Below are 27950 nucleotides of genomic sequence, written 5' to 3'. Positions count from 1 at the left end.
TGTTCTTGGGTCATAGTGTAAGACTCATCTTAGAGTCCTTTGCAATTGGCATCAGAAGTGGGAAGGAGATGATGACACTTTGGCGGATCGAAGATCTCATTGAAAAGCTAAAATTGGAGGAGTTCATTGCTCAGACAAAGTAGAAAATGTGTGGCCAAAGGTTTCTATTCCAAGAACCTTGATTAGGCAAGCTGACACTGTATTACCACCTGCTATCTGGCCCTGTGTCCCAACTCACTTCCTCTTTCTCAATAACAGCGGGAGGCTTAGGGCGTACTCAGACTATGCCATCCGTACCGTACCTGAGTACGTTTGACCCCCAAAGACCGGTTTGCTTGACCAGTGTGATCACTCCGTACCGCACCCGGGCACGGCACCCTTATCCGCTTGAGGAGGTAGACTCGGGCGCTGTACGGTTGGGCATTATGATCGCACCTATATGCAAATATTCTAGAGTGCAGCAGCTCAACCGTGCCTGGGTACAGTTAGATCGCATGCAGTGTGAGTGCGGACCAAGAATGGGTACCGCACTCCGGCACAGTACAAGTGAACCATGCCCAGTGTGAGTACACTCATAGACATCACATGCACATGCACATGCTAAAGCCAGGGACCATTTGAAAAAGAGACTATAGTCTAATATGACCCCCCCCCCCCAGTTAAATAAAGGAAAAATAAACATGTAAAAAGATACTTGTATTGTGGTGCTTTTCTCCTCAGATCTCCTATAACCCCATGGATTCATTGTATCTAGGCAGCTCTATCCCACTTTGGATAAAACCATCTGCAAGATGAACTATAAATTAGGGCTGTCAAAATAACTGATTAATTTTTATTAATTAATTTCAGAAAAAATAACTGATTAAAAAAAATAACGCAAATTAATCGATTCCGTATGACCTTTGACCCCGAGCCATTGTAGTCAGTAACCATTAGACTGTAAAATGAAGGAGAGAGAAGAAAATGTGCTGACTAGATCATTGATTGGAACATTTACTTTTGAACAACGGCCTGATGGGGTTGATAAAAATAAAGTGTTGATTAAAATAAAGTCCTCTGCAATGTCTGCAGCAAGGAATTTGCATATCACCGGAGTTCATCAACTCTAAAGTCGCACATCAATGCAAATAAATAGTGTTGACATTGAGGTGTTAATTTATTTTCATTGTGTCCCCTAGGTTATATCTGTGGCCTGAAATACCTTGTATGTGAAAAACAACTTCTTCCCGAAGCACTTTTGAATTTATTTCCTCAGCATATTAGGTCATATCATAGATTATTATGGCCATTATTAAATAATAATAAAAGAGTTTTTGAACTTTAATGTCACTAATGCTGATTATTCAATGATTTATTTGAATTAAAATACTTTCACAGCAAAAATTATATATGCGATTAATTTAGATTAATTATTAACAGAGTATGTAATTAATTAGATATTTTTTTTTAATCAATTGACAGCCCTACTATAAATCTAATGTACTGTACATCGTTTTTCACAACCAGCAAGATGTACACGTGATTATGATATCAATCAGAAGTCTTGAGTAAAGTCCGCAGTTAATATTAATAACTGGTACCAAGGATGCTGATCATTATGAATTATAAAACGCAGTCTTCCAAGCTGAACAAAGTGCATCTATCTGTTTTTGCTTGTCTATCAGTAGATAACGCCTTACCTCTCTTTGATCCTCAGGACAACCAGAAACCAACACATCTTGAACCCAATGATCACGTTCACTTTCGTACCCCTGTATCAGTGATGACAACAAACATGTCTCACTGGAACCAACAATTAGAGCAGCCAGGCAACTACAGTGCTACACTCTGGGGGAATGATTTTAAAGATGGTAGCACTGTAGCTGCCTGGCTGTTGTAGTTGTTGGCTGCAGTGACTCGAGCTATAGCACCGATTTTTTTTTTTTTTTTTACAGTACTTGGTGACCTGGAGAAACAGAGATCTGTGTGAAAAATGGCTGGAGAATTGGCCAGTAAGATTCTGATAGCCTATATAGCATGTATACAAATGTCTTCCCATGGGCACATATATTTTCATTCAGTAAATGTATGCATGTGTGATTTGTGCTTTTCTGGCTCTGGCTCTGGTTGGCTCATAACACTAGACTTCATGTCTCTGGTTAGTGAGCTATCAGCTAGGGGTGTGTGTGTGTGTGTGTGTGTGTGTGTGTGTGTGTGTGTGACGTCTCTGTATGAGTGAGTCGGCCTTATGCTGTTATGAGGAAACAAGACCAAAGGTTTACTGTTAAGCAAGTGTGGCATCGTGATACGGTTCCGTGCACGTTTTTAAAGTTAAGTCCCTGACCGGCATGACTAATCACTCAGCAGAGTTTTATTTATTTTATTTACGTTTATTTGACAGGGACAATGCTCAATATGTACAGTAATTGGGCCAGATTATAGGCACAAGGCTAATTTACATCTGTTGTCCCTGCACATGCACGCATTCAAATTGACAAAAAAGCAGACTTTGACTTTGACTTTCTGTTTGAGGAATAAAACAGAATGCAGCTGCATATTGCATACTGTGAGTATTTGTGTGTGATTTTGCATGCATGTGTGTGTGTGTGTGTGTGTGTGTGAGTGAATGCAGGCAAAGACACACACACACACACACACGCACACATCTGCAGTCTTCGATTTACTGGGTCTACATTGTTAACATTTCCATTTTTATAACCACATGGCATTTTGCATAACAAGTCACTCTTATCTTATTAGAGACTTCCTCATTTTAGGCCTACTTTAGAGGCAACCAGAATTAAAGCAACACCAAATAACTTTTCCTCTGTCGCACGCACTATTTGTTTATCTAGCAATGGCTTTGCAAATAACAATGTCCACAGACAAGGTAGAATATGTTGCATGATTTTATGAAAGTACGATGTATTGCGACATCAGATGCGAGTCAAATTTGTAGTTTCTCAGGTCTCGTTCTATCGAACTACAGATCCGCTACCCGATCCGGCAAACTTACATAGTGCGGTTATAGCCGATAGAGGGCCGCGAAGCGAATGCAGAAAGTGCCGTTCACCCTGTTACGAGTTGATGAACCGCTGAAACGATTTTGGAAACATTATTTTAAGGTACAAAAACTCTTTGGTGTTGCTTTAAAAGAGTAAAAAGCTCCTGCCAATCAAATTGCCAATACGCCTAGCAATAGACTGACAGATAAAAAGCAAAACAAAGTCAATAATGGATCCCTTAAAAAAAATGTGTTTCTGTTTTGTTCTGTTTCCATTTAGCAAGTATTAAGACAGCACATTAATAATAACATAGCATGGACTGATGATGGTAGGCCCGTCCTGTTTTTGAATATTCCACAATGGATAAAGCGTGTGCATACACACACACACACACACACAGACACACACACGTGCGCACTCACACACACACACACACACACACGCAAACACATGAATGCACACACAGAAAGAGAGAGAGAGAATAGAATGAAAATGAGAATCCGATCCCGCCCCATCTTTCTCCCACTCACTTCCTGTCTCTTCACTGTCCTTTCATAATAAAGGCAACAAGCCTAAAAAACATATACACAGCTATGGAAAAAATGGAAAGACCACTGCACATTTTTCTGATGTCTTCCTATACGGTTGTTGATATTCTCATGAGTTGACGGTAATATTCAAAATTAAGAGACCACTGCATATTGGAATATGATATGTGGAATATTTGGGGCAGCCGTGGCCTACTGGTTAGCGCTTCGGACTTGTAACCGGAGGGTTGCCGGTTCGAACCCCGACCAGTAGGCCTTGAGCAAGGCACCTATCCCCACACTGCTCCCCGAGCACCGCCGTTGTTGCAGGCAGTTCACTGCGCCGGGATTAGTGTGTGCTTCACCTCACTGTGTGTTCACTGTGTGCCGAGTGTGTTTCACTAATTCACAGATTGGGATAAATGCAGAGAGCAAATTTCCCTCACGGGATCAAAAGAGTATATATACTTATGACCTTCAACTCATTCAAATGTCACTCAGCAGACGTAGGATGACATCAGACAAATGTGCAGTGGTCTCTAATTTTTTTCCAGAGCTGTACTTTCACATTAAAAGATTAAGAGTCATTAAAAGCTGTTTGAATAGGTAGTGTATATCTGCGCCAGACAGCGATAAGAAATAACCAGTCACAGACTTTAACCACAGCAGTTGAAGACATCCACACATTTTACTCAAGGTCTATAGCGCAATAAGTTATTATCTGATAAACGATTGCTGACGGATGCCTCAAGTGCTGATAAACATGTGATGTGATTATACACAAAGCTGTCCCATGCTGATTAAACTACTAGGGGCTATTTATTGTACCTCAATAAACAGATTACCAAATTACCAAAAGTGAACAACAGATTAATAAACCCTTGTAGAGAAGTGTGCAGGGCAAAGATTAATCTAATTGTTTTCAAACACTCTCAAATGTGTGAAGAGTTGTTAATAAATGCTAACTTTTCACTTTCTGCATTTCTCGAGTTCAAATCGGTTATTCAAAGTACTCATGTGTGACTCTAGATGTGGGTTGCAACTGCTCATCTGTACACCCTTGTTAATAGACCAAATGCAGAGACCAAATTTCCCTCACGGGATCAAAACGGGAGTATTACTTAGGCCTATACGGAATACTGTGGTAGGCCATATGAGTAGGCCTATAGCCAAACCCAGCCCATATCTTGAATATATTTAATATCAGCCAATTGAGGTACCAATTCACATTTTGCCATTGTGTAATTTAGACATGTTCTTATAATTGATTAGTTTCAAAAAATAATTCATTAAGGACGGTCTAGTGTTAAAAGAGATCTTCAGTTCAGTTTGACCGCCAAAGGAATTCACTCACTGTACTATCATATGCAAGAAATTACTTGTATCAGTTTGCCCTCGTATGGTTAACAAGTGGTACTGCAGGCATCTGCAACCTCTAACACGAGTCACGACCCGATAATATCCACAGCCAAACGTTATAACACATAACGTTAAATCACAACATTTTTCATATCATCTAAACCCATATGCTGTATCTGATTTTAATGTGTAGGCCTACATTTTGGAATGCGGGGGAGGGAAAGGACAACTTTACCAGTTAATTGGCGCAGGAGGGCTTAACTTCATGTCGACACTTGTCTCGAGCATTTCTCAAGCGCTTTCCTCCTGGCTGGCTTGAATGGACGACAGTTTGCAAGTCTCCGCAGTTAGCCAGATGCTGTTTACCCTCGGTGGAGAAACTAATAGCTGAAAAGAGACTGTAATCGAGTTTAGAACAAATAAACTGCCAAAATGAAGGACGAGAATTATTTGGAGAACATGAACAAGATTCTTCAGGAGGCTCCAGCTGCTAGGAAGGCTCTTCTCGACAATTACGAGAATCTCTTTAAAGTGGCCGAATACTGCGAGAATAATTACAATATGGTAGGTTGTGTCATTTGAACACTTTCCTGAAACTATTTTTGTTTCAAAAAGCTGTAAGTGGGTACGTAAACAACCTCATCCCGCATTCAGTAACCTGCATTAATCTTCCTGCACTTGCCGCTAGCTTTTTCTTGCTCTTATTGGTCCGCACACGTGTGTATGAGTATGAGTGATAACACTTTCGAGCATGAAAGTTGGATAAATTAAGATAATTTGTATGATTAAAAATAATTATTAAAATATGTATTACAATTTATATTGTAATATTCGGAAGCACATAGTGTCTGATCTTAGAGACACACCTCTTCATGAGTGGGCCTACAGGGTACTGTTTTTTTTGTCTTGCTTTCTGTGTTTGAGTGAGTGAGAGAACAAGCCTGAACAGGGTTTGTGTGTGTGTGTGTGTGTGTGGTATGCTGAACTCTGACAGGGGAACTGATCTAGACTTGTTTATCTCCCTTCTCTCATCTTTTCTCTCATTCTCATCTCATCTTTGTCTCCCAAAAAAGACATTAGTGGGATGGTTTCATTTTTCTTCAATGCTTTTCTTCAAAACTTGATGTTTTCAAATCATACTGAGAGTATAGCCATCGGGTGACAAAACTCCTTTATGGTGGAGGATTACGACAAAGTCACACCCATAGGCATCTAATTGTACAATTGTTCTCTTGTGTCATGTTCACCTAGAGCGCGAGTACTACTGTAAACAGATTTTTGTACAGTTAGGCCAGATATGTTTCTATAAAATATAGCCTACAACGGGCTCTGTGCGTCTAAATCAGAGAAGTGACAGCTCATGGATAGCAGAAAAACACTATAAAAGAGGATAAAAGTGGTTTCCTTTCTCAGGTGCCTACTGCCCAGACACAAAACTGCACATTGTCACTAATAAGAGCATGTAGAGTGACATGTATTCCTGATTCCTCAATGGCTTCGCTGTCTAATTGAATGGCTGTGTAGGCTACTACTTGTGAGGCCTGAAACTGTTAGGTCTGAGCAGGAGGTTTTGAACCCTGTCCAGGGGGGTATTCCAAGTACGTGGCTTTGTGACAAAACCAGGGTAAGTTAACTATAAGAGTAAGTGGTAAACCTCCTACAAGTATGAAGCCACACAGCTCTTCTATTAGGTTTACCACTTACTAACTTACCCAGGGTTGCCACTAAACCTTGGAATACCCCCCAGAGTGGAATACTCTGCGCCTCCCTGCATAGTAGCGACAGTATTCTCCTCTTTCGGCTTCCTCTTTGTCCATGTACCTGTGTGTTTTCTGTTCATGTAACTCTGTCCACATACCTTGTGTGTTTGTAACATGTGTCTATGTGAAAATTGTGAAGCGTATTTTGAAAAGTCCCATTATTATAATTATAATTTGGAGATAATAATAATTATTATTATTATCGTTATTAATATTATCATTATTTATACCCAATAGCTGTGGCAATTTTAAGTCAGACACAGCATTTGTTTCTGGATGGTGCACCTTCAGGTGAAGTTCACTGATAATCTGACAGTTTAATGAGAGTATCCTTTCTCTGCTCCCGACTCCTGTTGAAACTCTCGTTTCCCGTTTGCCGCGTCCAGGGGGTGGACACAAACAGAGCGGTGGAGGAGTCCAAGGCCTACACCAACCAGGCTCTGGCCAGCGTCTCCTACCAGATCAACCGCCTGGCCAGCAGCGTACTCCGCTTACTGGACACACAGACCTCACAGCTCAGCAAAATGGAGTCCTGTGTCTTTGTCATCAATCAGGTGATCAACACCACCAACACAAACACAAAAAGATATTTCCCCTCGACCTGCAGATGGATTTTGGCTGACTGTGAATTAATATTTTCGTTTTTAAAGTCCATTTCATCCCAATTTCTATTTTTTTTTTCTTGAATGTATGGGACGGTAAAGTTAAGCCAAGACAGACTTATTGTTGAGTATTACATAACTTAACTCTTGTAAGGTGTTTATATTTTTGTTACTCAGCCAATGTTCCCGAGTCTGGTGGACCCACCACATTATTAGGCTTTTACAGTTTTTCTCAGTCGCTTTGGTGCTTTTCTCACATCACTATTAACATTCGCACAGCAGTTAGTGCATTTCTTAAAACAATTAGTGCTGTAAAACCTAGTGGATAACCTGCAAAAGCACATCACTTGCTCAAAATGGATAGTCCATTCCTCAAAAGCAAGTATTCATGTCGATGAAACTGCCAGTGTCATCAAAATGAGAAGTCTTGACATCGTCGTTTATGAACAAGATAGTCAAATGGTTGTCATGTTTTCATTATGGCAGTTTATTCTCTCAGTGTTTTCCAATGCAAAAAAAAGGTCAGAACTCGGTGACACTACCTGAACATCCTCAAGACAGCACTATACAGCATTTGCAATTTGTTCAGAGGAAGGAGAAATTGCTACTATGATGTGCACAAATGACTAAATGTTGTGGAGGTTAAGTATAAGTATATATACTCTTTTGATCCCGTGAGGGAAATTTGGTCTCTGCATTTATCCCAATCCGTGAATTAGTGAAACACACTGCACACAGTGAACACACAGTGAGGTGAAGCACACACTAATCCCAGCGCAGTGAGCTGCCTGCATCAACAGTGGCGCTCGGGGAGCAGTGAGGGGTTGGGTGCCTTCAGCCATACCTACTGGTCCGGTTACAGGTCCGAAGTGCTAACCAGTAGGCCACGGCTAGAACTAATAGTTATGAGAATTTTCATTCTGATCTGAGAAAAGCACCAAAGCGACTGACAAAAACTGTAAATCAATACAGCCATAACAATTTATGTAATATCCTCATATGTAATAGTTACGTGTAAGGGGAGGTGTGTGTGTGTGTGTGGGGGTACCGTGCGCAGTCATTGAAAATAAGTTCTATTTTATGTTCATCACAGAAAATGAGCCAAGGCCAATGGTTTCAGATACTATAGAAGAAATAATAAATAGCATATTTTTTCTTTTAGCAAACATTGAAAACGGCTCCCAAAGACCCGAACACCTTACAAGGTGTTACAATTACACATTACAAGTACACAAAAGTTGGCATATTCCTTTAAAAAGAGATTTGTTTGTTATTGTTGTTGTTGTTATTGAGTGTGTTTACTAAAGGATCACGCCTCCTCTTCCCATACAGTCGGTTAACATGCACAAGGAGAAGGTGGCCCGGCGGGAGATCGGCCTTCTCACCGTGGAGGCCAGAGTACCCCGCGGCAAAGAAATAGTCCCTCCCGAGTCCCCTGTTGTGGTGCCCGAGTACACACGCACCCCGATATCCTACGCCATCCTGGATTATCTGGGTCACGGATTATGGGTAAGGGTCAGGGAGCTGGTCAGTGTTGGAGCACTGGACGTTTCGTCTCTACTCTCAGCCTTCTCCTCTGACTAGTTTCACTCTCTCAAACATTAGAAATCAATCAATCATTTACACACAGGTAGCCTACATCTGCTCAAAGATCCATTTGAACGCCTTATGGTGTCGTCCAATGATCCAACCATTCCTGAAATTCTCTCAAATAATCATTAACTCTCCTGTTTTAGCTGAATGTCAGCCATGAATGTATCCATGCATAAGCCGGTGCATAGTGCATGCTTAGTGCATTCATAGTGTGTAGTTATTTGTTTTCAAATAATAAATAGTCCCTCAGAAGATTGAAGGGAAGACTCATCTTAGAGTCCTTTACTCTCTGGCCCTGTGTCCAAACTGGCCTCCTCTTTCTCAATAACAACAGGAGGCTTAGACATTACATGCGCCGAAACACTGGTAACTCCCTTTTGAGTCGTTCTCCTGAATTTCATCATGCTCCCAGCAGCTGTCTGCTCCACCTTGGTAGTGTGGAGTAATTTAGGGGCAGCCGTGGCCTACTGGTTAGCGCTCTGGACTTGTAAAGGGTTGTAAAGGGAGGGTTGCCGGTTCGAACCCCGACCAGTAGGCACGGCTGAAGAGACATGGCTGAAGAGCAAGGCATCTAACCCCTCACTGCTCCCTGAGCGCCGCTGTTGTGGCAGGCAGCTCACTGCGTCGGGATTAGTGTGTGCTTCACCTCATTGTGTGCTGAGTGTGTTTCACTAATTCACGGATTGGGATAAATGCAGAGACCAAATTTCCCTCACGGGATCAAAAGAGTATATATACTTATACTTATTTGTTTTCAAATAATACTGTACATTGTGTTTTTGTCCCATAGGATGGTGGGAAACCACCGGAGAAACCACCGACCACTGCACCAGAGCAGTCCAGCACCACCCCTGTGATTGACCCTGGTCACAGGTACGGTTCGGTTTGGTCCATCACACTTAGTGTAAGACATGTATGTATGACACACCAATGGGCACTAGCGTGTCATCTAACGCAGAATAGCATTTTTGCGTGTTTATCAAAGCCATAACCTAACCATAACCCTAACCCTAGAGGGCGCCATATACTTGGTGTTGACGCGGAAGTGAGAAGATTAGTGGCGCGTATGTTTATGCGACGTTGACATACATGCAGATAGCTTAAAATGCGTGCAGATAACATGCTAGTTGGCTATTTTTGAGGTGGCGTGTTTATTTACGTAAAACCATGATACCAAGTTGCACGTCTCTGGTTTTGGGATTGTGACCCTAAAGTGGATTTATGCGTGTTGTAGTAGTAGGCCTTTATTGTCACAGTCACAAGTAACCAGCGAAATTAACCATCAACCTGTCCATACATTACACAAACATACATTTAATATGACAAGGGGGGGTAGACAGGACAGGACGGCAGGGCATTGAGGAAGAATACAGCATAACATGAGGAGAGGGGAGGAGAAAAAAAAGCAACCCCCAGACTATGCTCCTGTGGGGAGTAGTGTATGGGAACAGGAAAAAAACACCTCAGCAACATTAGCACATACACTTTACATTTTACAAATCTCTATCTATCTATTATTTTCAATGTATTGCTATTTATAGTGCAGTTTCAACATTGATCATGGTCTCAAACAGTTAGTACAATTAAAATAAGCAGACAGGCAGCAAGTCCAATGAAAATGAAGATATATCTATCTATCTATTTGTGTGTGTGTGTGTGTGAACTAATAATACTCTTGGTACCTCTGCTCAGGGCTGCCTATGGCATTGCTGTAGCACCTCCATCTGTGCCCACCTGGAGTCCCAAGGATACCTCGCCTGCCCCTGGGTCCTCGTGCCCACCACCTCCTCCTACTCCCAGCTCCTCTGGTGTTCCACCTCCTCCTCCTCCTCCTCTGAATGGTAGCATGGGTAGCAATGTTCCTCCTCCACCCAGCTCCTCTGGTGTTCCACCACCTCCTCCTCCTCCTCCTCTGAATGGTAGCATGGGTAGCAATGTTCTTCCTCCACCACCTCCTTCACCCAGCTCCTTTGGTGTTCCACCTCCTCCTCCTCCTCCTCTTCTGAATGGTAGCATGGGTAGCAATGTTCCTCCTCCACCACCTCCTCCACCTGCTTTTGGGGGTTCAAGTGCCTCTGTACCCCCACCTCCTCCTCCACCACCACCACTTGGTTCAACAGGTGTTCCTCCACCACCACCTCCTCCACCTGCTTTTGGGGGTTCAAGTGCCTCTGTACCCCCACCTCCTCCTCCACCACCACCACTTGGTTCAACAGGTGTTCCTCCACCACCTCCTCCACCACCTGGTGCAACAGCTAATTCTGTCCCCCCACCCCCACCCCCACCCCCACCCCCACCACCACTTGGTTCCACGGGTAATAACCTCCCCCCACCTCCTCCACCTCCCCCTGGGACGACTAGGACCGGCATTCCTCCTCCTCCACCTCCTCCTCCTCCTCCACCAATGTAAACTAGAAAGACTAAGATCCACAAGAGCTGGAAGACACAGCTGATCAAATGAAAACAAAGTATAACTAACTGCTGGTACGCCTGATACAAGTTGCCACTGATGAAACACTGGCCAATGTTCCAACTACTATTAAAGGTGCAGTCAGCGATCGTACGATCGTTTCGAGTCCATTACATTATTGTCATATTCAGCAATCATCTCCTCGTGATCAGCTAGCTACCACAAATACACTGTAAACCAAAACCACGGCCTCTGTAGGCAGCCAAGGCTCCGGAAATTGGAAACAAAGTCGGGGCAGCCTGCACCCCCCCAAAAAAAAAAACCTTGTGTGGAGTTTCTCTGAAGGGAGGGGTGAACCTTTGGTGTGTTTCGTTTGGTCCTTGGTTAAAATATAACATACATTGTTTTGGACAAAGGTGTCTGTTAGTTTTAAATATCAACATAATCATAAACAAATGTGACTTCCTGCTCAATCGCTGACTACACCATTAAGGGCATTGCCATTTTAACGTGCATAGCATTTGGTAAAACATAAGCAGGTCACGCATGGAGTGGCCTAACCTTGGGGCTACATCAACTTCACATGAACCAGGGACTTTCATAATCATTTAATTTCATCAAAGAAATATGTCTTCTCTGACATAGTGGACAGAAACACTTTTGAAAGGTTATTGGGGCATTTTAGAATTAGAACTTAGAACACCTTATTTGAAACCTTCACCCTAACAGGATGTGAGGTCACATTACTGATAAGTTTGTCGGTCAGCTACATTTTATCTGTTATTAATTTATAACTAGTTTTGGGATATATTATTTTTCAGAGTACTTTTTGTCATATGGAGTTAGCTGTGTACTATATAGGTAATGATATGCTGGTCTATTACAATAGTTTGTACCGTAAGTATGTTTTATTTGTTTTTGGCTGTTTGTTTTCATGGTTCTATAACAAGTCCAATTTTTTTGCCTGGATTTTTAACAACTATTGCCAAACATTGGTCATAGTAGCTGCTTAAGTATCAAAGTGTCAGCTCATAGAAATCATAATATTATAATTTAATAATTGATATACGTCATGTATAACTGAGAGATGTGTAATATGTGGCAGAATAAAGCATAATTATGTTTTAACTGAAAGTGCCTTCTAAAAAGCGAATAAACTTGCATGATACTACTTACATGAGTTATGCAAACCCTACTTTCATTCATACAGGCTCCAAGAATGGTCTTGAATTAACCTCATCATTAATGTCAACTGTCATGTAAGAAAGTTAGTATTATCAAAGTAATATTCAAATACCTGAAGGGGACAAAATACATTATAGCTGCAGAGCATACTAGCTCTTTTTTACTTTCATTACATGCTGTTGTAGTACTTTAAAATGGTAAAGTACATCAAATGGGCATTGGCAGACGGATTTGTTCCAAGTGCCAGGGACCCCCACCCATATCTCAGGTGGCTACGCTATCGCACTATCGCTGCTGTACCACAACCTCAACCAAAGGTAGCCACAGTTTGTTAAGATATCAGCTGTCAGCTTTACTCTTGTCAGGAACAAATACACAATACTTTCATAGGTAAAAAGCCTTTTTATCCATTCTTGAGGTAGTATGAAAAATATATAGACTAAAGAATTACCTTGAACTAGCAATCATTCAAAACTACAATGGTCAGAGGTACAAGTAACAATTAAAGTAACAGCTTCAGTTTAGTTAAATGCACAAGCCAAACCCTCTTTCTAGACCCCAAAGATATCTTTAACATATCTATGTTTTAAGAAACACACCAACATTGTGGGAAATGAGCTTATTTGGCATCTTTGGAGGACAGCAATTTATCTAAGCAGACTTGTACACCATTTACATCTATTCATTTAGCAGATGCTGTTATCCAAAGCAACTTACATGTTTATATTACAAGGGCCATTGTCCCTGGAGCAACTAGGGGGTTAATGCTGCATTCCAGACAACTCGGAAGTCAGATATTTCCTAGCTGGAATCTCCCAATTTCATTTTGACCTCCTACTGGTAAAAAGTACAATGGAACGCCACTTGAAGTCGGAGTTCCCACTTCTGAACTCAGGGGTAAGTCGATCTACCCCAACTTCAAGGTTGGAATTGAACATCCAAGTTGTCTGGAATGCAGCATAAGTGCCTTGCTGTGGCCAACGCCCAGTCACATAGGCCTACTTGGAACTACATTGTCACTTCACTGACTACTCGAAGGCGGGGTTCACATCAGCCAGCGGCAAGCGGCAGCCACAAACGGTAGCAGCGCTTTGCCAACATGAGAACGTAGTTCCAGATATGTATATCTGCTTAGAAAATTGCTGTTATCATTTTACATTGTTATTTCTACACGCGGTAAATACACAAGTCACAACATGTAAACAACACAATTTTGGAGTGGTTGAAGTCTATTTTGTCACTTTTAGGCTAATGGTGGGGCTGTCAGACTGGGTTTTATACACAGAGTATTAGCCGTCTAACTCTAGGATAACGTCTGGAACATTCTCTGTTTTAGGCACACAGACAGACCAGACGAGGGAATCTAAAGCAATGTTTTATGCATGTCAGTTTATATGTCCAGATACTGTCACTGATAAAATAACAATGCAACTGAGAAAGCTGCCTATTGCTGTTGTAACATTCAGAGGTGGAAAGTCTGGATTTAGAAAGTCCTACTACCCGATCCATTGGTTCATATGATTTACTAATGATAGAGAAGTGCCACACACTCTGACTGCATACTGTATATATGATATATATATGGGGCAGCCGTGGCCTACTGGTTAGCACTTCAGACTTGTAACCGGAGGGTTGCCGGTTCGAACCCCGACCAGTAGGAAGCGGCTAAATTGCCCTTGAACAAGGCACCTAACCCCTCACTGCTCCCCGAGCGCCGCTGTTGATGCAGGCAGCTCACTGCGCCCGGTTTAGTGTGTGCTTCACTTCACTGTGTGTACACTGTGCGCCGAGTGTGTTTCACTAATTCACGGATTGGGATAAATGCAGAGACCAAATTTCCCTCACGGGATCAAAAGAGTATATATACTTATACTTATCAGGCAATGACGTTTCGGCCTAGATCAGATCATATCCTATTCATATCCTATTCATCAGGTCCCTTTCCACAGGTGTATTAATCAAGCATCTAATAAACCTTCTCATATGGAGCCAGAGGGCGCAGTTTTTCCAGTGGCCAGCACCCCACAAAAGAATCTTTGGTGTGCGTTACATGTACTTTGTGTAATTTACTAAACCAGCTCATTGTCCTGCAACGGGTCATGTACCCGCGGGTACCCGCATAAAAGTAGCTCAAACGGGTGGATTATGACATTCCTAAAATTCACGGGTGGGGGTGAGGGCTGATAAGGAACTCCTTGCGGGCGAGTAACGGATGAAAACCAAAACAGTATTTTAGTTTGCTGAAATAAAACATAAATGAAAAAAATATGTGTAATGTCTAAATTACCATTACATCACACTGTGGTGTGTTTTAGTCAACGATAGCCTACGACCTTGACCATCACGTCACTACTGCGACTTTGATTTCTTCGATGCATGTCGTAGTTGGAGCGTTGTCAGGATAGGCATAGGCCTACATATAGTTGCTGGTGATGCTCAGGTTGTATTTTTTTCTTGTAATATGATTAGGTCTATTTGTGTAATGTTCTGATGCAGCAAGTTTTGGGCTATGGTTCGTTATTATAAAATTTAGCACTAATGCGAAATGTGAAAGAAAAATGCTCGAATTATATTCCATCGCCTATTTAAAGGTACCGATGGTAGGCTACTTGAATGGCGTAAAAGAAAGCGCACTTTAAGCTATATTGTTCATTAGCTTAAGATTTAGATTAAATGTGAAATACTGAATGTGAAAGTTGACAGGGGCGCGTTACATATTTGTATTAGGTTATGTTTGTAGCCCTACATGCTCCAATAGCGTGAAAGAAAGCACTCGTTAGGCTGTTCCATAGAGTTGAGAGGTGCGAGACTTTAATTGGAATGATTTTAGCTCGTGTGTGATTTATCGCGGGCACGGGTCGGGTAACAGGCCAAATATTAACGGGTCTGGGCGGGTCCAGATATAATTTTCATATCACGGGTGACGGGTCGGATCTGGTGCTGAACTTTACGGGTATTACGGGTACGGGTCTCCAAAAACGGACCCGTGCAGGACTCTGTACCAGCTGATTCTACTTAGCACAACCCTTCAGAAAGAAAGACTAGCTGATTAGTCAAATTAGCCGTGTTAAGTGAACGAACAGAAAAATAAATGCATGGTTAAGACTTTTCCTTTCTGAAGACTTGGTTTTACTGTTCCGCATTCATGCATCATGCAGAACTGACATCCACTGACTTTGGTAACATACTCGCAATTTACACATACACACACACACACACACCCATGCACACGCATGCACGCACGAATGCACGCGCACACACACACAATCATCTCCAATGAAGGGTCAGGAAAGCCTTCCTGTGAAGATCCGCTACAAGAGCAGGCCTGCAGTCATTGTCATCAATGGCAGAGTCTGTGTTTTCGATGCCATTCATCGCCTCAAAGTGGGAGTAAGCGTTGAGAAGATCTTCCGCTGAGGGGAATCGGGCATTCCGCAAGCTCTCCAGCGTCTGAACGGCTCTGGACACCGGAATTTGGTTCTGCAGGATAAAGAGAGGAACAGCCAACTAAATATATGATGAGCAGAAAGAATATACATATTATACATACAATGCATAATACAGCAAAAGGAATGGCAATACTTTATTTGAATTTCGAAGCTTTACGCAGCTAACATAACCAATATATTAATACGTTGTGGCTTGTGAATAACATGTCTGTTTCAATGTCACAAATATTGTGTGTTAATCTTTCAAATAAGGTCAGAGCTTAAAAGAAGACAGATCTGTAAAACAGACCTGTAAACTGTGTCTGAGATAGAGGCAGAGCTCTATACTCAGAATGAGATGATTGTCGAAGTTGTGGAGGCCATCTTGCCATTCCTGATACCGGTAGAGGACTTGGCAGTCTGGGCAACGCCTGATGTACGTGGATATGTCTGTGGAACACAGCACAGTTTAGAAGTGATGAAAACTTGACCTTGTGCTTTACATTTTTACTTCATCAACTTGTATGTAATGTGTCAATATGTATGTATTAAATTTAATGTAATTAAAAAAGTTAATGTAATTAAAAGAAAATCAAATCATCCAAAAGACAGGCATAACCATGTCATTACACACTGGCTGATGGCAAAGCCAGTCATGTTGAATCCGCACACTGTTGTTTGCTGTCCAATATGCTTTATGCTTTATACTGTGTAATAATAATGCATCGGCCAATTGTTACAACAGTTTCACATCCGAGTCTGTTTTTGGATCCAGCATCTGTGTGTTGGATATACATGTTATTTTTCTCTCCGGTCTCTTCCTGTGTTATTCTGAGAGTCAGTAGTCAGTGATATGCTATGCTGTCATGCTTAAAGTGTCATGCTTTTACAAACACAAAGTATTTAAAAAAAAGTATATTTTTTGCTGTAAAAGTCTTAAGAACAGTCATTCCACTGGCTGATAATGGCATGGATTGTCTGTCTGACTAAGAAGCCCATCCAGATATTATGTCTTATGGTGGCGTGTTCAGGCACAGCGTACCAGAAAAAAAGATGCACTTACGGTTAGCTACTCCCATCATGGTGACAATCTTGGCTTGGTCGGTCACGATCTCTGATTCCTCAAGGCTCGGCTCGTGTAAACAAAGGTCGCAGGTCGTCTCCACTGGAAACAAATGTGCGGGGAACTCAAACACAGTGTTGGTCAAGTCCTCTGGTAGCTCGGCGGGGATTCTTTTATGCTCGTAAATGTACTCCACACTGCGCTTGACGTCGCCGTTGGCAGAGTTGGTGTCGTTGGTGGAGTCCACGTTCCCTCGCCCAGTAGCGTTCCTGGAGGGCAAACTTGCGCCCTTGATTAAGTCCCGGTTGGTCTGGAAGACGTGCCATTTCGCAATGTTCTTGTGGACGCACGAGATGTGAGGTTTCGTGCACGGACAGAGCCACTCGTTGCGGTCCACGTTGTAGCTCACCATGACCCTGCCCAGACAGCTGAACTCGTTCGTTTTGGACTCGTGGACGGAGACGAAGACGCGTCGCGGCGCCCCGCCCAGGTCCACCCGCACCGAGAAGGGAATCTTGGCGGCCTTGGCCATCTTCTGTCTCCTCAGGCACACGGCTCGCTTGGCGTCGCTGAGTTGCTTGACGACGACCATCTCGTCCAGCACCTCCTGGTCCAGGACCACGTACGGTGCCGTCTCGTTGCAGAGGTCCAGATCCTTCGTGTGCTGACAGTGGCTGACGCTCAGCCCGTGGCGCTTGGCCATCTGCTGGAACTGGTGACACTCCTTGAGGTCGCACCGGACCACCTGGCCGTCGTAAACCTTCCGCTGGGCGTGCACCGGCGCCAGGAACCCCCGCGCGTGTCTCCGGACGGCCACGATCCCGTTCTTCCGGTCCACCCAAACACTCTTGAGCTGCGGCGTCCTTTTGGGGCTTTCCCGTGCCGGCACCGGCAGGTCCTTGTGGTGTCGGGTTATGTGGACCTTCAGATTGCGCTTAAAGAGAACCATGGGACAGTGGGGACATTTCATCCTTCGCCTCTGCTCTTTGGACTCGGACTGAGATGACATTTCGGCCATTTCGGACGCTGAGGGAGGTGGCGAGTGAGAGGGGGACACCGGGTTTGCGGACGAGGATTCCTGCTCTTCGGAGGGTGTGCCTGTTGGAGCTTGATCTGCAGAGGATGAGGTGACCGACGTTTGCTGCCACGATGGTGCTGTTGTGGGCTGCCGCGGTGAAGGAGACGAAGCGGTTGTTTGCGGCAGCGATGGTGACGTGGCTGTGGCGGTGGTGTTCGGTAAGGTTTCCATAGGGTCGGGGGCCAGCTCCATAGCTGCAGTGGTTGGGGTCTGCAACTCAGGGGCTTGTGATGGAAACGATGTAGTTGTTGGCTCGTCATCCTGCGAGGATTTAGTTGTTAGAGCTTTATTAGAAGTGGACGTGGTTGTTACTGTAGTTGTCGTTTCTTGAGGCGAGGACTTCACTGTTGAGGCTTGCTTTGGCGAGGATGCGGTCGCTGTGGTTTGAAGCAGCAACAAATGTCCCGCTGTGCCTTGCAACTGAACGGGTGTAGTTCGCAGCAACGCGGGTCCAGCCGAGGTCTGTACCACAATGCCCACGGAAGGGGCATTCGCCGACGGCCGAGATGATGCTGTAGTCCTGTCACTATTCTGATCACCGGAACAAGCCTGTTTGAGATTTGCCTTATGTGTGAGACATTCGTCGCATCTTTTCAGATGCCTTATGAACACATTTTTCAAGACGACACTTTGATTACAAAAGCAACAGTGGTAGTGTGGCACGTCGCAGCAGTCCAACCCGCATCTGTATATTTGTATTCCTGAAAACCATAGAGCATAAAGCAAACGCCAACATTAGTGCAAAATGTGCTTTTACATTTAACAATCAATGCATAGTTAGCCTATTGGCTCTAACGGGAGAACCCTAAATCTGCCGCGTATCGTTGATAGTCCGGATAGCCTATGTGTGATCCACCTGCCTAATAAACAGCCAAATCCTTAAAAAAAACATTAACCCTCTTCAACAAGAGTGTGTTTCTTTACACATTAGTTCATATCAATAGACAAAAACCTTACCTTTATACGTGAGGACGTTTCTTGAATGGGTCTGAATGTGGGGCACTAGAGATGCGTAATCGCCTGCCTTCTTGCACAGTGAACACTTGTAAGAGTTACCCACTTCAACCATAGCAGGTTTGGTCATTCCAATAAAGGATTTTAAAGCCTGGTGGAAATAAAGACATATATTATTACATGCAAAGTTACCAAAGTAGCCCAAACCGTTCGTTTTAAATGCCGCTAGTTTATCATACCGTCGACTGATCCATCTTCGCCATGGCCAAGTTGTAATCGGTGTTATGCATCCTTTGTGTCTCTATGGTTTTGGGAAGTTGCAGACCAGCTACTTTGGAATTACCGCCACCTGCTGGATTGAAGTGTGTCGATCGTTGTACTTCCAAAGTGTTTTCAAATGGTCTGTAGGCCTACCACATAGCATTGTAGACCTGCAATGCAAGACAATGCACGCACCGTGTGGCTGCGTTCCTGAAAACTCGAAGCCAGTGCTTCCAATGTGCAGATTGGCATCTTGTTCAGGTTGGCATTTTGCATAGCACTATCCACAGTATGATTGTGTGTGTGTGTGTGTGTGTGTGTGTGTGTGTGAATGGGTGAATTTGAGGCATGAGAGAGCTCGAGCGGAAAAGCGCTATAAATAACCATAACTTTAGCGCCACGAATCAGTTCATACTATATCATTTTTTGTCTTATCTTGAGTGTACTGTAAACATACGTGTTTACGCCATTAAGTTGCAGTTGGATAGTACTGCAGTGAAATAAAACCTAAATAATATTCAAATAAATTATCATTGATATTGTTGTTTTTATTGCAATCATTTTAATGCTTGGCATTTCAACTTTACATGAAACTTCATGCTAGGCATTTCAACTTTACTTAAAACTTAATGCTAGGCATTTCAACTTTACTTGAAATTTAGTGTTATAGTAGTGTATAGTATACTATATTGCTTTAGACAAAAGTGTCAAATACCATTAACAAAAAATAATTGGAACACTTTGTTATTACTTTTGAAATCCAAAATGATAATGCTGTAATAATGTCATGACAATACTACTCAAAATCTCTGCCGTAACATCATTTGAAAATCATAGCCTAGGCCTACTGCCAAGAAGAGGTGTCAGCGCTAAATCAGAAGACTACATTCGAAGGCTAATAATTGATCAATTATTGGTTTACAATTTATTGAGATTGGGCCAAGCCTAAGACAAGGCCCACCCAGGCACCTCTGTAGACCCTAAAAACAGCAGTCGTGACCTATAGCAGTGTTTTTCAACCTTTTTTGTGCCACGGCACACTTTTGACACTTAAAATGTCCCACAGCACACTAACATCCTGTGTGGAGAAAAAATAAACATACCATAGTCTAAAACTTCAAATAATACACAGATATGACCTTATTATGGCTTCTATGCAAGACCTGCTCAATAAAACAAGCGCCCTCTGTTTCATTTGTAGGTGACTATATCTAATTTAATTGTTGTTATGAAATGGATATGTGATGATTCTGTGAATACTGGATATGGGGGCCCCGTTGTACAATGCCTGCATACCACAAATAGTGCAATCATACAATCAATGAGAGCATGTGGTTATAAATTCTTTGATGCAACAGTTGCTTCTCTGCACCAGTGAGTGACATTTGGGCATTTGGAAATTTTCTGCGGCACACCTGATGATCTCTCACGGCACACTAGTGTACCCCGGCACAGTGGTTGAAAAAGTACCCAGAGTAGAGTCTTAACTGTGGCAAAGAGTTTAGACATATGATGGAAACAGCATTGACTGTGTCTCAAGTTTAGAATGTAACAGTTATGACTATGTTGTGAATATGCTTTTATCACATACTGTTAAAACCACTGTCTCACACACAAGCACCTGTTTGTACACACAATTGCACCACAAAATCCCCCCCCCCCCCAACACACACACACAGACACTTACACTCCCACTTACATTACAAATAAACACAGATAGGGAGTATCTCAAATAGGCGTGGGCACCAATGCGAACGTTCAGCAGCTGCAATCAGTCAGTCACACACACACACACACACACACTCATAACTACACACGACACATACGCACCCATAATAACACACGACATGAGTGCTCACGCTGCTGCTAGTGTTGCTAGCTGCTGACTCTGTCACTGTGTCTGCCCAGGCCTCTTCAGCAGAGTCAGCACAGCAGCACCTGCCCGGGCCTTTTCACCGTCTACAGCACTTCTGTGACCTGACCCACACACTGCCACAGAGCACACACACACACAGGAAACCCACACACAGCTAATGTTCAACCGCACGCTGCAATCGGGAGGAGTGTGTGAGGAGTCTGTTTATTGTGTCGCCTCTCATTTAAAGACTTCAAGAAAGCTGTGTTGATTCAAAGATACGGGCACATTTGCATTCTTAAAGTTTGAAAAAGTTATTTACAAAGTTTACAAAAGTTTAAACAAAGTTTTACAAAGTTTAAAGCAAACACATGGTTGGCTATGCCCTGACCTAATGAATGAATTCAAAACGCATTGACAAGGCTTTCTCAATGCAATTTATTGCTTAATGGGATATATACAGTAAATATGTCCTTTAAAAATCATATATTGTATAATCATAATGGCCTGGATACATGATACTAAAAAGAAATTAAAGTGTGTTAAACTTTCACAGCCAATATGTCATAGAAACATAATGCAGTGTACAGTGTAAGCACAGTGTTTATTTACCAAGGTGTTGATTATGTAAATTGAGGACTAAGGATCCCTTTTACTAAAGCTCTTATTTACAGTCCCAAGGGATTGTGATATACTCTTAAAACAAATGTGTTGGAAACAACACAAACTGTGTTGTCCCTATCTGGACAAAGGGATGTGTTAAAAAAAAACAATGGAAGTTGTGTTATTTTCAACACATATTGTGTAACAAATAACAAAAGCAATATGTTGGAAATAGCACAAACGGTGTTGTCCCTATATATTTGGGCACAGAGATGTGTTGTTTTCAACACATTCCTTTTAAGAGTATACTGAGAGTAGGCTACAGTAAAGAGTGCTGCCTGGGTGGCTGACTGAAAATGGTTCAGGCTGAATAGGTGAGTAAGTGCATAGTTAGGAGCCCAGATAAGACCACCATCTTCACACACAGTGATCTCAGGCCCAATATGGTGAGGTGGAGAAAGTTCATCTTCTCATCTGTAGAGAGACAGAGAGAGAGAGAGAAAGAGGGAGAGAGAGTATAAGACTACTATGTTTCTTAAGCTTTAAGGATAATAGCAACACTTCAATTATGTGTGAGTCTAAATGGACAGAGCTCAATGACTATAAAAAAACATATGGAGAGAGCCCAATGACTATAGAGCCCATTTACTATAAAAAAAGAAAAAGAAAACATAGGCATCATAAGTTCATTTCAAAAATAAAGCAACAAGGAAAGAACTGTATTTGACCTGGTTTGACCCATATGGGTTGGATCTAGCCGGACCTAACTGATACGCCATTAACTACGCACAGCTCCAAAACGCACGTTTTATAATCCACATCCGATTTGAATATTAAATATATGGCAGTTCTCATTTTCACGAATGTTGGCATCATTTGTACCTCTCAGAAGGACATGATGTCATGTCGCCCATGCTTTATACAGTCAGCCACGGAGAGAGACAAATGTACTCTCCAAGGGCTATTGCTAAGTGTCTTACCTGTGTTTGTAAGACACTGGTTGTCTACTGGAAAACAAAAACAAAAATGCATCATTTGCATTGCACTGTTTGATTCATATTATTTCAGATGAGCAAGTCAACATTCTTTAGCATAGCCAACTGTACTTGATTAGTAAAGCATTCATTTAGACACCCACTTTCACTGGCAAAGATGTCCATTTCGCCTTGCTTGACTCGGCAGTGGATGGCCTTACATGTGGCTACGGCAACCAAGCCGTAACTGGACTCCCCTGTTGCCATGGTTGGCTCGGCTGGGACAGTCTCCCCTGACAAGAAGACTGATGCTGTAAGTGGCCCGGAGTCCTTCACCATGCAAGCTGTGGGACCATCTGTGTCCGCCTTGTGCAGATAGGCAGTGGCAACGACATCACTCTCTGTAGATGGGTAAACGGTGTAGTGCATTGGGTCTTGTTCTAACACAAGTTAGACCGAGGCTCTATCTAAAAGCACAGTCTCTATGTTTGGCAAATACTGAGCTGAGAAGACCAAACTGGACAAAGCAGTCATTTATACCCCAAGTGATTAGATCCTTAAAGAAATACCTGCCAGATAAAATTAGGTCATGACTCCTTCTGTATCTATGTTCAGCAGGTCTGAATAGTGATCTTTTTTAAAATTTAATTATTATTATTTTTTATCTCTAACACACTGAGGGCCTCTGTGTTACATTGGGGTACTGTGGACTGACGCTACACTGTTCTACTCACTGAAAAACAGTTTCCCTACACGGACAAAATACCTAACTAACTAACTAACCTAACTGGGCTTTAAAGGACCTACCAGACTGTGGAAATCAAACACCACTCAACTACTTCTGGGCCTACTGGAGAGCTGCCCTTTCTTGTATTGTTTGCCAATCATGGCAATTGTGTTATGATAATTACTAATTCACTCAACTAAATTTGGAAGTTTGTTTTTTCTTGTGTTGAATCTTACCTGGAAGGAGCCTAAGTCTGTTGCCATCTCCAAATTTTAGGAACTTCTCGCTCTTGTGGTTGACTGCGCAAAAATACACGGCAGAGTCGCTCGGTATGGATCCTTTATTTGTGAGCTTGATCCCGTCGTCATAATTAATCTGAACTCTCTTCACGGTGAACCGGTGGACGTCCACGAAGCCTTCATTAGGATGTTCGTCCCCCAAGTATGAGATTTGCTTTATGCAGACGGGATGTCGACCAGGCTTTTGCTGATACCAGAAAAAGTAATATGGCTTTTCGACTTGTGCGTAAAGACAGGAGAAATCAACTGCAGCTCCCATTTTCGACTGTATCTCCCAGTTTCCCTGGTCCAGAGTTTGGGAGACGGTATTTTCTAACAGAACCATGCAAAGATTATTCCATTAAATGTAAACAATCACAATAATTTACAACATAATCATAATGCTGAATCAACATGGACATGTAGCCTACTTACGATGTTGCAATATAACACAGGAAAACATCAGCAGAGTCAGGGACATGCTCACGAATGTTGCCGCTTATGTGTAGCGTTAGGGACAGAACAAGACTCAATGTCAATGGTAAGCAGCAGTCTTCCGGTTGCCACCTGCACTGCTCATCCAAAGTGATGTGAGCGCAGCTAGCGCACTTGGTTACAGCGCTGCCCAGCACTCCTAAACGTTGCCCTGTAAAGTTTCAGTTAGTGACTCAGTCTGTTGTTGACCTCATAGTTGAACAGGTAGGCTTAGCTCTCTTTAACCCGACGTGTGAGAAAAGTTAGTTTCTCTAATCGTAATGTGTAAACCTAATTGGAATAATCCACTCGCTTTTAGTTTATGTTTTTATTTTATTAATAATATTATTATTTTGCACGTCGTTAATGGAATGCATCTTTTCGTACCAGATGCTCTGCTAGTGCGTATATCTATGGTTAGCACGATAACCTTAGTGGAAGTTCTTGTAGCATTCTGATTGCTACAAGAACTAATTCTAATTGGTAAAGCATCTGTGACGCAACAGTCAGCAAGATTTTACAGAAAATCAAGATTCCAGGCGTCTCGAAGATTATCTTCTCTGTAAAACATACCTTCTGAAATCGACGTGAGGTTGAGTCAGAGACAAATCACCAAGATGAATAAAGCCGATTATTTGGCCTTCCCAGCCATAGTGAGCACTCCAGGCCAGTATATTCACATGAGAACAATGTGGGATGGTCACCATTACAAATATCATATGGACAGAATGAGAAATGGTAAGATGTCACCAATTCAGTCATTGCTAACATCTTTTCACTGTAGTCAAAACTAAGTTTATGCTTTGCTGTGCAGTGAAACCAATGGTTGACAACAAAGCTCCAAGAACCTACATACACTGTCACCTGAAAATGAAGAAAATTCAGGTAAGGGGTGTTTTTTATGTCATGAACTTTGTCACGAAAATTTCTGTCATCAGTGATTAAATGATAAAGCTTTTCTGAATCCTTGAACTAATAGTAGATAGGCACAACATGCCGTATTCCTCTGTCAGTGATATATCATGTTAGCCTGTACCTTGTAATATGGTGAGTGCTGCTATTGAACTGACTGTTCAGATGGAGCAAGAGCGACTGATGGAGGTGGAGAGGGACAACAGGCAGCTGGTCTCCAGAATCGCCCGCACCATGGCCAAAGGAGGCCTGGATAACTGGAACCAGGAGTACGATATGTTGACCAAGAACAGGTCTGTCCTCCTTATCAGCACCACTCACGGACACAGTGTAAATGTAAATCTATTTATATAGCACGTTATCATACGCAGTGGTCATTCAATGTGCTTTACATGTTATGACACAAGATTAGCGAAATGAATCTTGATTACACTGTAAAAAAAAAACGCGATCTCTGTGGACAGCCCAGGTAGCATAGCAGCTCTTTTCTGTTTAGATTTTGGAGGGGGGGGGGGGTCCTACCCGAAACTAGAAAGTTGCTAGGTCGGTAATCGCCTATAGAGGGCCGCTCAGACAATGGCAGAAGTGCCGTTCGTCATGTTATGAGGTCTTGTGCCATCAAAATGATTTTTGTTTGTTAAAAACTAGTGTCCTTCATATATTAATAATAATAAAAAAAACCTTGAACAAAAAAAATAAAAGATTTTGGAAACGTTATGTTAAGGTAAAAAAAAAAACTGTTAAGGGTGCCTTTCAAGCTGAAATGCATGTGGTGACGTGTGTCCATCATTTACCTGTAGTGGAACCACCGACCTGCGGAACAGGGAGCTGGTGAAGATCTCCCTGGAGAACCAGGCCGTCCTCAAGAAGATTAAGACCACCAAGCCCGTGTACGACCACAAGCACTGGCTCAACGACTTCAAAGTAAGGGGCAGGTGTATAAGTATAAGTATATATATATATATATATATATATATACTCTTTTGATCCCGTGAGGGAAATTTGCTCTCTGCATTTATCCCAATCTGTGAATTAGTGAAACACACTCAGCACACAGTGAACACACAGTGAGGTGAAGCACACACTAATCCCAATGCAGTGAGCTGCCTGCTACGCGGGGTGAGGGGTTAGGTGCCTTGCTCAAGGGCACTTCAGCTCATTCACTCAGTGACATGCTCATTCACTTGGTGCAAAACAGGTACAGTACATTAAAACAATAGCCGCTACAACACAGCTGACATGCCACCGGAAATAAATGAGCTGGCTGAAAGGCCTTCCAGAAAGAGACTAGCATATAGGCAATAGTTCAACAACAATTTTACATACTGAATTTTAACTGATGAACTGTTAAGTCTGTGTCCTACCTCAACGAAACAACAATGAAGGAAGGTCCCAGCTAGCAATGAAATGAAATGAATGAAACCTCAATGAAACGCTATCAAAGGCTGTTCTGTTGGTGATGTTAATTTGCCCAAGGTTGCTTTGTTGGTGTTTTTGTTTTTGATGATACATAGGCTTGGTTGTTGATTGACTGCTGTGGGAAATCTATAGCACTAGGAATTTAATACCTCTCCCATCTGAATTGTGGGCAGGCTGTCCAAGTGAAGTATCACCAAAAGAGAGAATGAGAATGCGACATCAAATTAAATCGGATCAGATCGGAGCTGGAAAGTTGATTGGCAGGTCTTCTAATTGGGCGTTGTGACCCTGCTCAAACTACATGATTAATTTGACAGGAATTTGGCCTTCATAAAGTCTGTCAGATCTTACCATCTATTTTATGAGCTAGAAACGGGTCAAAATTGCACCGTGTCTGGTTGGCATATGATTTCGATTGATACTATCACTGCTAATCCATATCTATCTCTATCTTTCTAGAGATAATAATGGCAATTAGGCAGAAATAAAAACACATCTCATGTCTCACTAAGATAAGATGACTGAGACATTTTTTGTGTTTGTATGTTTTCATTCAGGTGACAAGAGATTACATGAATCGGCTGAGAAAATATCCACATAACAATAATACGAAGGTAAGGAGGCATAATTAAAGGTTGCATCAGCGATAGTGCGGATACGTCACTTTTGTTGATGTTCAAACAAAACAGAGAGCTAGCTCGCTACTTACTCCCTTCCCCGTGCAATTGAAACTCTCCTACACGCCATCTCGTCGGTTATTGGTTGAAACACTTTATTTTGCTTTTGAGTGGTTGCCAACCCCTGTTGGTAGCTATTGTTTTTGTGTACAGATCTCGAGCCTAGGCTGCCTACAGAGACGCGTTTTTTTTTTTTTGAGGGCCTGCTTATGGGGCAGGCAGCTAGCGGATCGTTAGGAAAGATTAGATGAATGTGATCATTTATGTTTGGGCCTTTTTTGGGCCTGAAATCGCTGATACAACCTTTAAGTAACATAAATTGTTTAATATAGCACATTAATACAGATAAGAATAAATCATACTGGAAAATACTATCAGTGTTTCTGTATTATTATTGTTATGAATGAATCAGCACACTCCATGGTCAAAGAGACATTTGTCTAAAGTGTTGTCCTGTGCTCTCTGCAGGTGCGTCCTCTGGAATTGATTAACTGAGCGACATCCAGCAGCAATGCAGCAATTTACCCATCAGCAATTTTATTCGTTTTGTACGATGAGATGGAAGCAAAAGCAAAATCAATAAAATTATACTGTGCTTACCATAACAAACTCCATTTTGATATGTGTGTGTGTGTGTGTGTGTGTGTGTGTGTGTGTGTGTGTGCGTGCGTGCGGACAAGTGTATGTCCCAATGAGCAAATGCATAATGCAGGAGATACAATCCATAAATTCACGAAGGCTCAGACATCCACACACATGTTCCATCACTTCAGCACTAAGCCCACCTGCACAGGCCGAGAGAGGAGAGGAGAGGAGAGGAGAGAAGA

At 42.4% G+C, this 27950-nt stretch overlaps 5 protein-coding genes across 7 annotated transcripts in view; 2 read left to right on the top strand and 3 right to left on the bottom strand.

Moving 5' to 3' along the window:
- The first annotated feature begins 5146 nt into the window (after positions 1–5146).
- Positions 5147–11293, top strand: abi3b (ABI family, member 3b). The gene is made up of 5 exons (XM_076297861.1): positions 5147–5434; positions 7017–7184; positions 8565–8741; positions 9616–9698; positions 10518–11293. Exons 1-5 carry the CDS (start codon positions 5303–5305, stop codon positions 11233–11235), a joined length of 1278 nt encoding a protein of 425 aa, XP_076153976.1. The 5' UTR covers positions 5147–5302; the 3' UTR covers positions 11236–11293.
- Positions 11294–11387: 94 nt separating this feature from the next.
- LOC143137605 (uncharacterized) lies at positions 11388–19228 on the bottom strand. Its single transcript, XM_076297860.1, has 5 exons — positions 19183–19228; positions 18947–19094; positions 16912–18690; positions 16159–16298; positions 11388–15900 (listed from the first exon to the last, which is right to left on the bottom strand). Exons 1-5 carry the CDS (start codon positions 19204–19206, stop codon positions 15688–15690), a joined length of 2304 nt encoding a protein of 767 aa, XP_076153975.1. The 5' UTR covers positions 19207–19228; the 3' UTR covers positions 11388–15687.
- A 2255-nt stretch (positions 19229–21483) lies between these two features.
- Positions 21484–24225, bottom strand: LOC143137603 (T cell receptor alpha chain MC.7.G5-like). 2 transcript variants are annotated; one of them, XM_076297858.1, is made up of 5 exons: positions 24077–24225; positions 23600–23974; positions 22801–23037; positions 22643–22666; positions 21484–22136 (listed from the first exon to the last, which is right to left on the bottom strand). In XM_076297858.1, exons 1-5 carry the CDS (start codon positions 24120–24122, stop codon positions 22024–22026), a joined length of 795 nt encoding a protein of 264 aa, XP_076153973.1. In that variant the 5' UTR covers positions 24123–24225; the 3' UTR covers positions 21484–22023. The 2 variants fall into 2 exon arrangements, with proteins under 2 accessions (XP_076153973.1, XP_076153972.1); XM_076297857.1 differs by having other exon boundaries at positions 22643–22669; positions 24077–24223.
- Positions 24226–24519: 294 nt separating this feature from the next.
- Positions 24520–27654, top strand: LOC143137604 (sperm axonemal maintenance protein CFAP97D1-like). The gene is made up of 6 exons (XM_076297859.1): positions 24520–24853; positions 24930–25000; positions 25193–25320; positions 25828–25951; positions 27004–27060; positions 27592–27654. Exons 1-6 carry the CDS (start codon positions 24733–24735, stop codon positions 27616–27618), a joined length of 528 nt encoding a protein of 175 aa, XP_076153974.1. The 5' UTR covers positions 24520–24732; the 3' UTR covers positions 27619–27654.
- nmt1b (N-myristoyltransferase 1b) overlaps positions 27644–27950 on the bottom strand; it is a 10492-nt gene continuing 10185 nt past the window's right edge. For both annotated transcript variants that reach the window (XR_012990032.1, XM_076297856.1), the window contains exon 12: positions 27644–27908. Coding sequence is in view for 1 of the 2 variants with exons in the window: in XM_076297856.1 (XP_076153971.1) it covers positions 27888–27908 (21 nt within the window). In the remaining variant the exon portion in view is untranslated. The remainder of the gene's footprint in view (positions 27909–27950) is intronic.

This window comes from Alosa pseudoharengus, unplaced genomic scaffold, assembly GCF_046254945.1.
Source record: "Alosa pseudoharengus isolate Yale_2024_CS ecotype anadromous, Long Island Sound unplaced genomic scaffold, YU_APseudo_1.1 YU_APseudo_1.1_scf_21, whole genome shotgun sequence".
NCBI classification, from domain to species: domain Eukaryota; kingdom Metazoa; phylum Chordata; class Actinopteri; order Clupeiformes; family Clupeidae; genus Alosa; species Alosa pseudoharengus.
The sequence above is the reverse complement of the archived record's forward strand: the minus strand, read 5'-3'. Positions and strand labels throughout refer to the sequence as shown.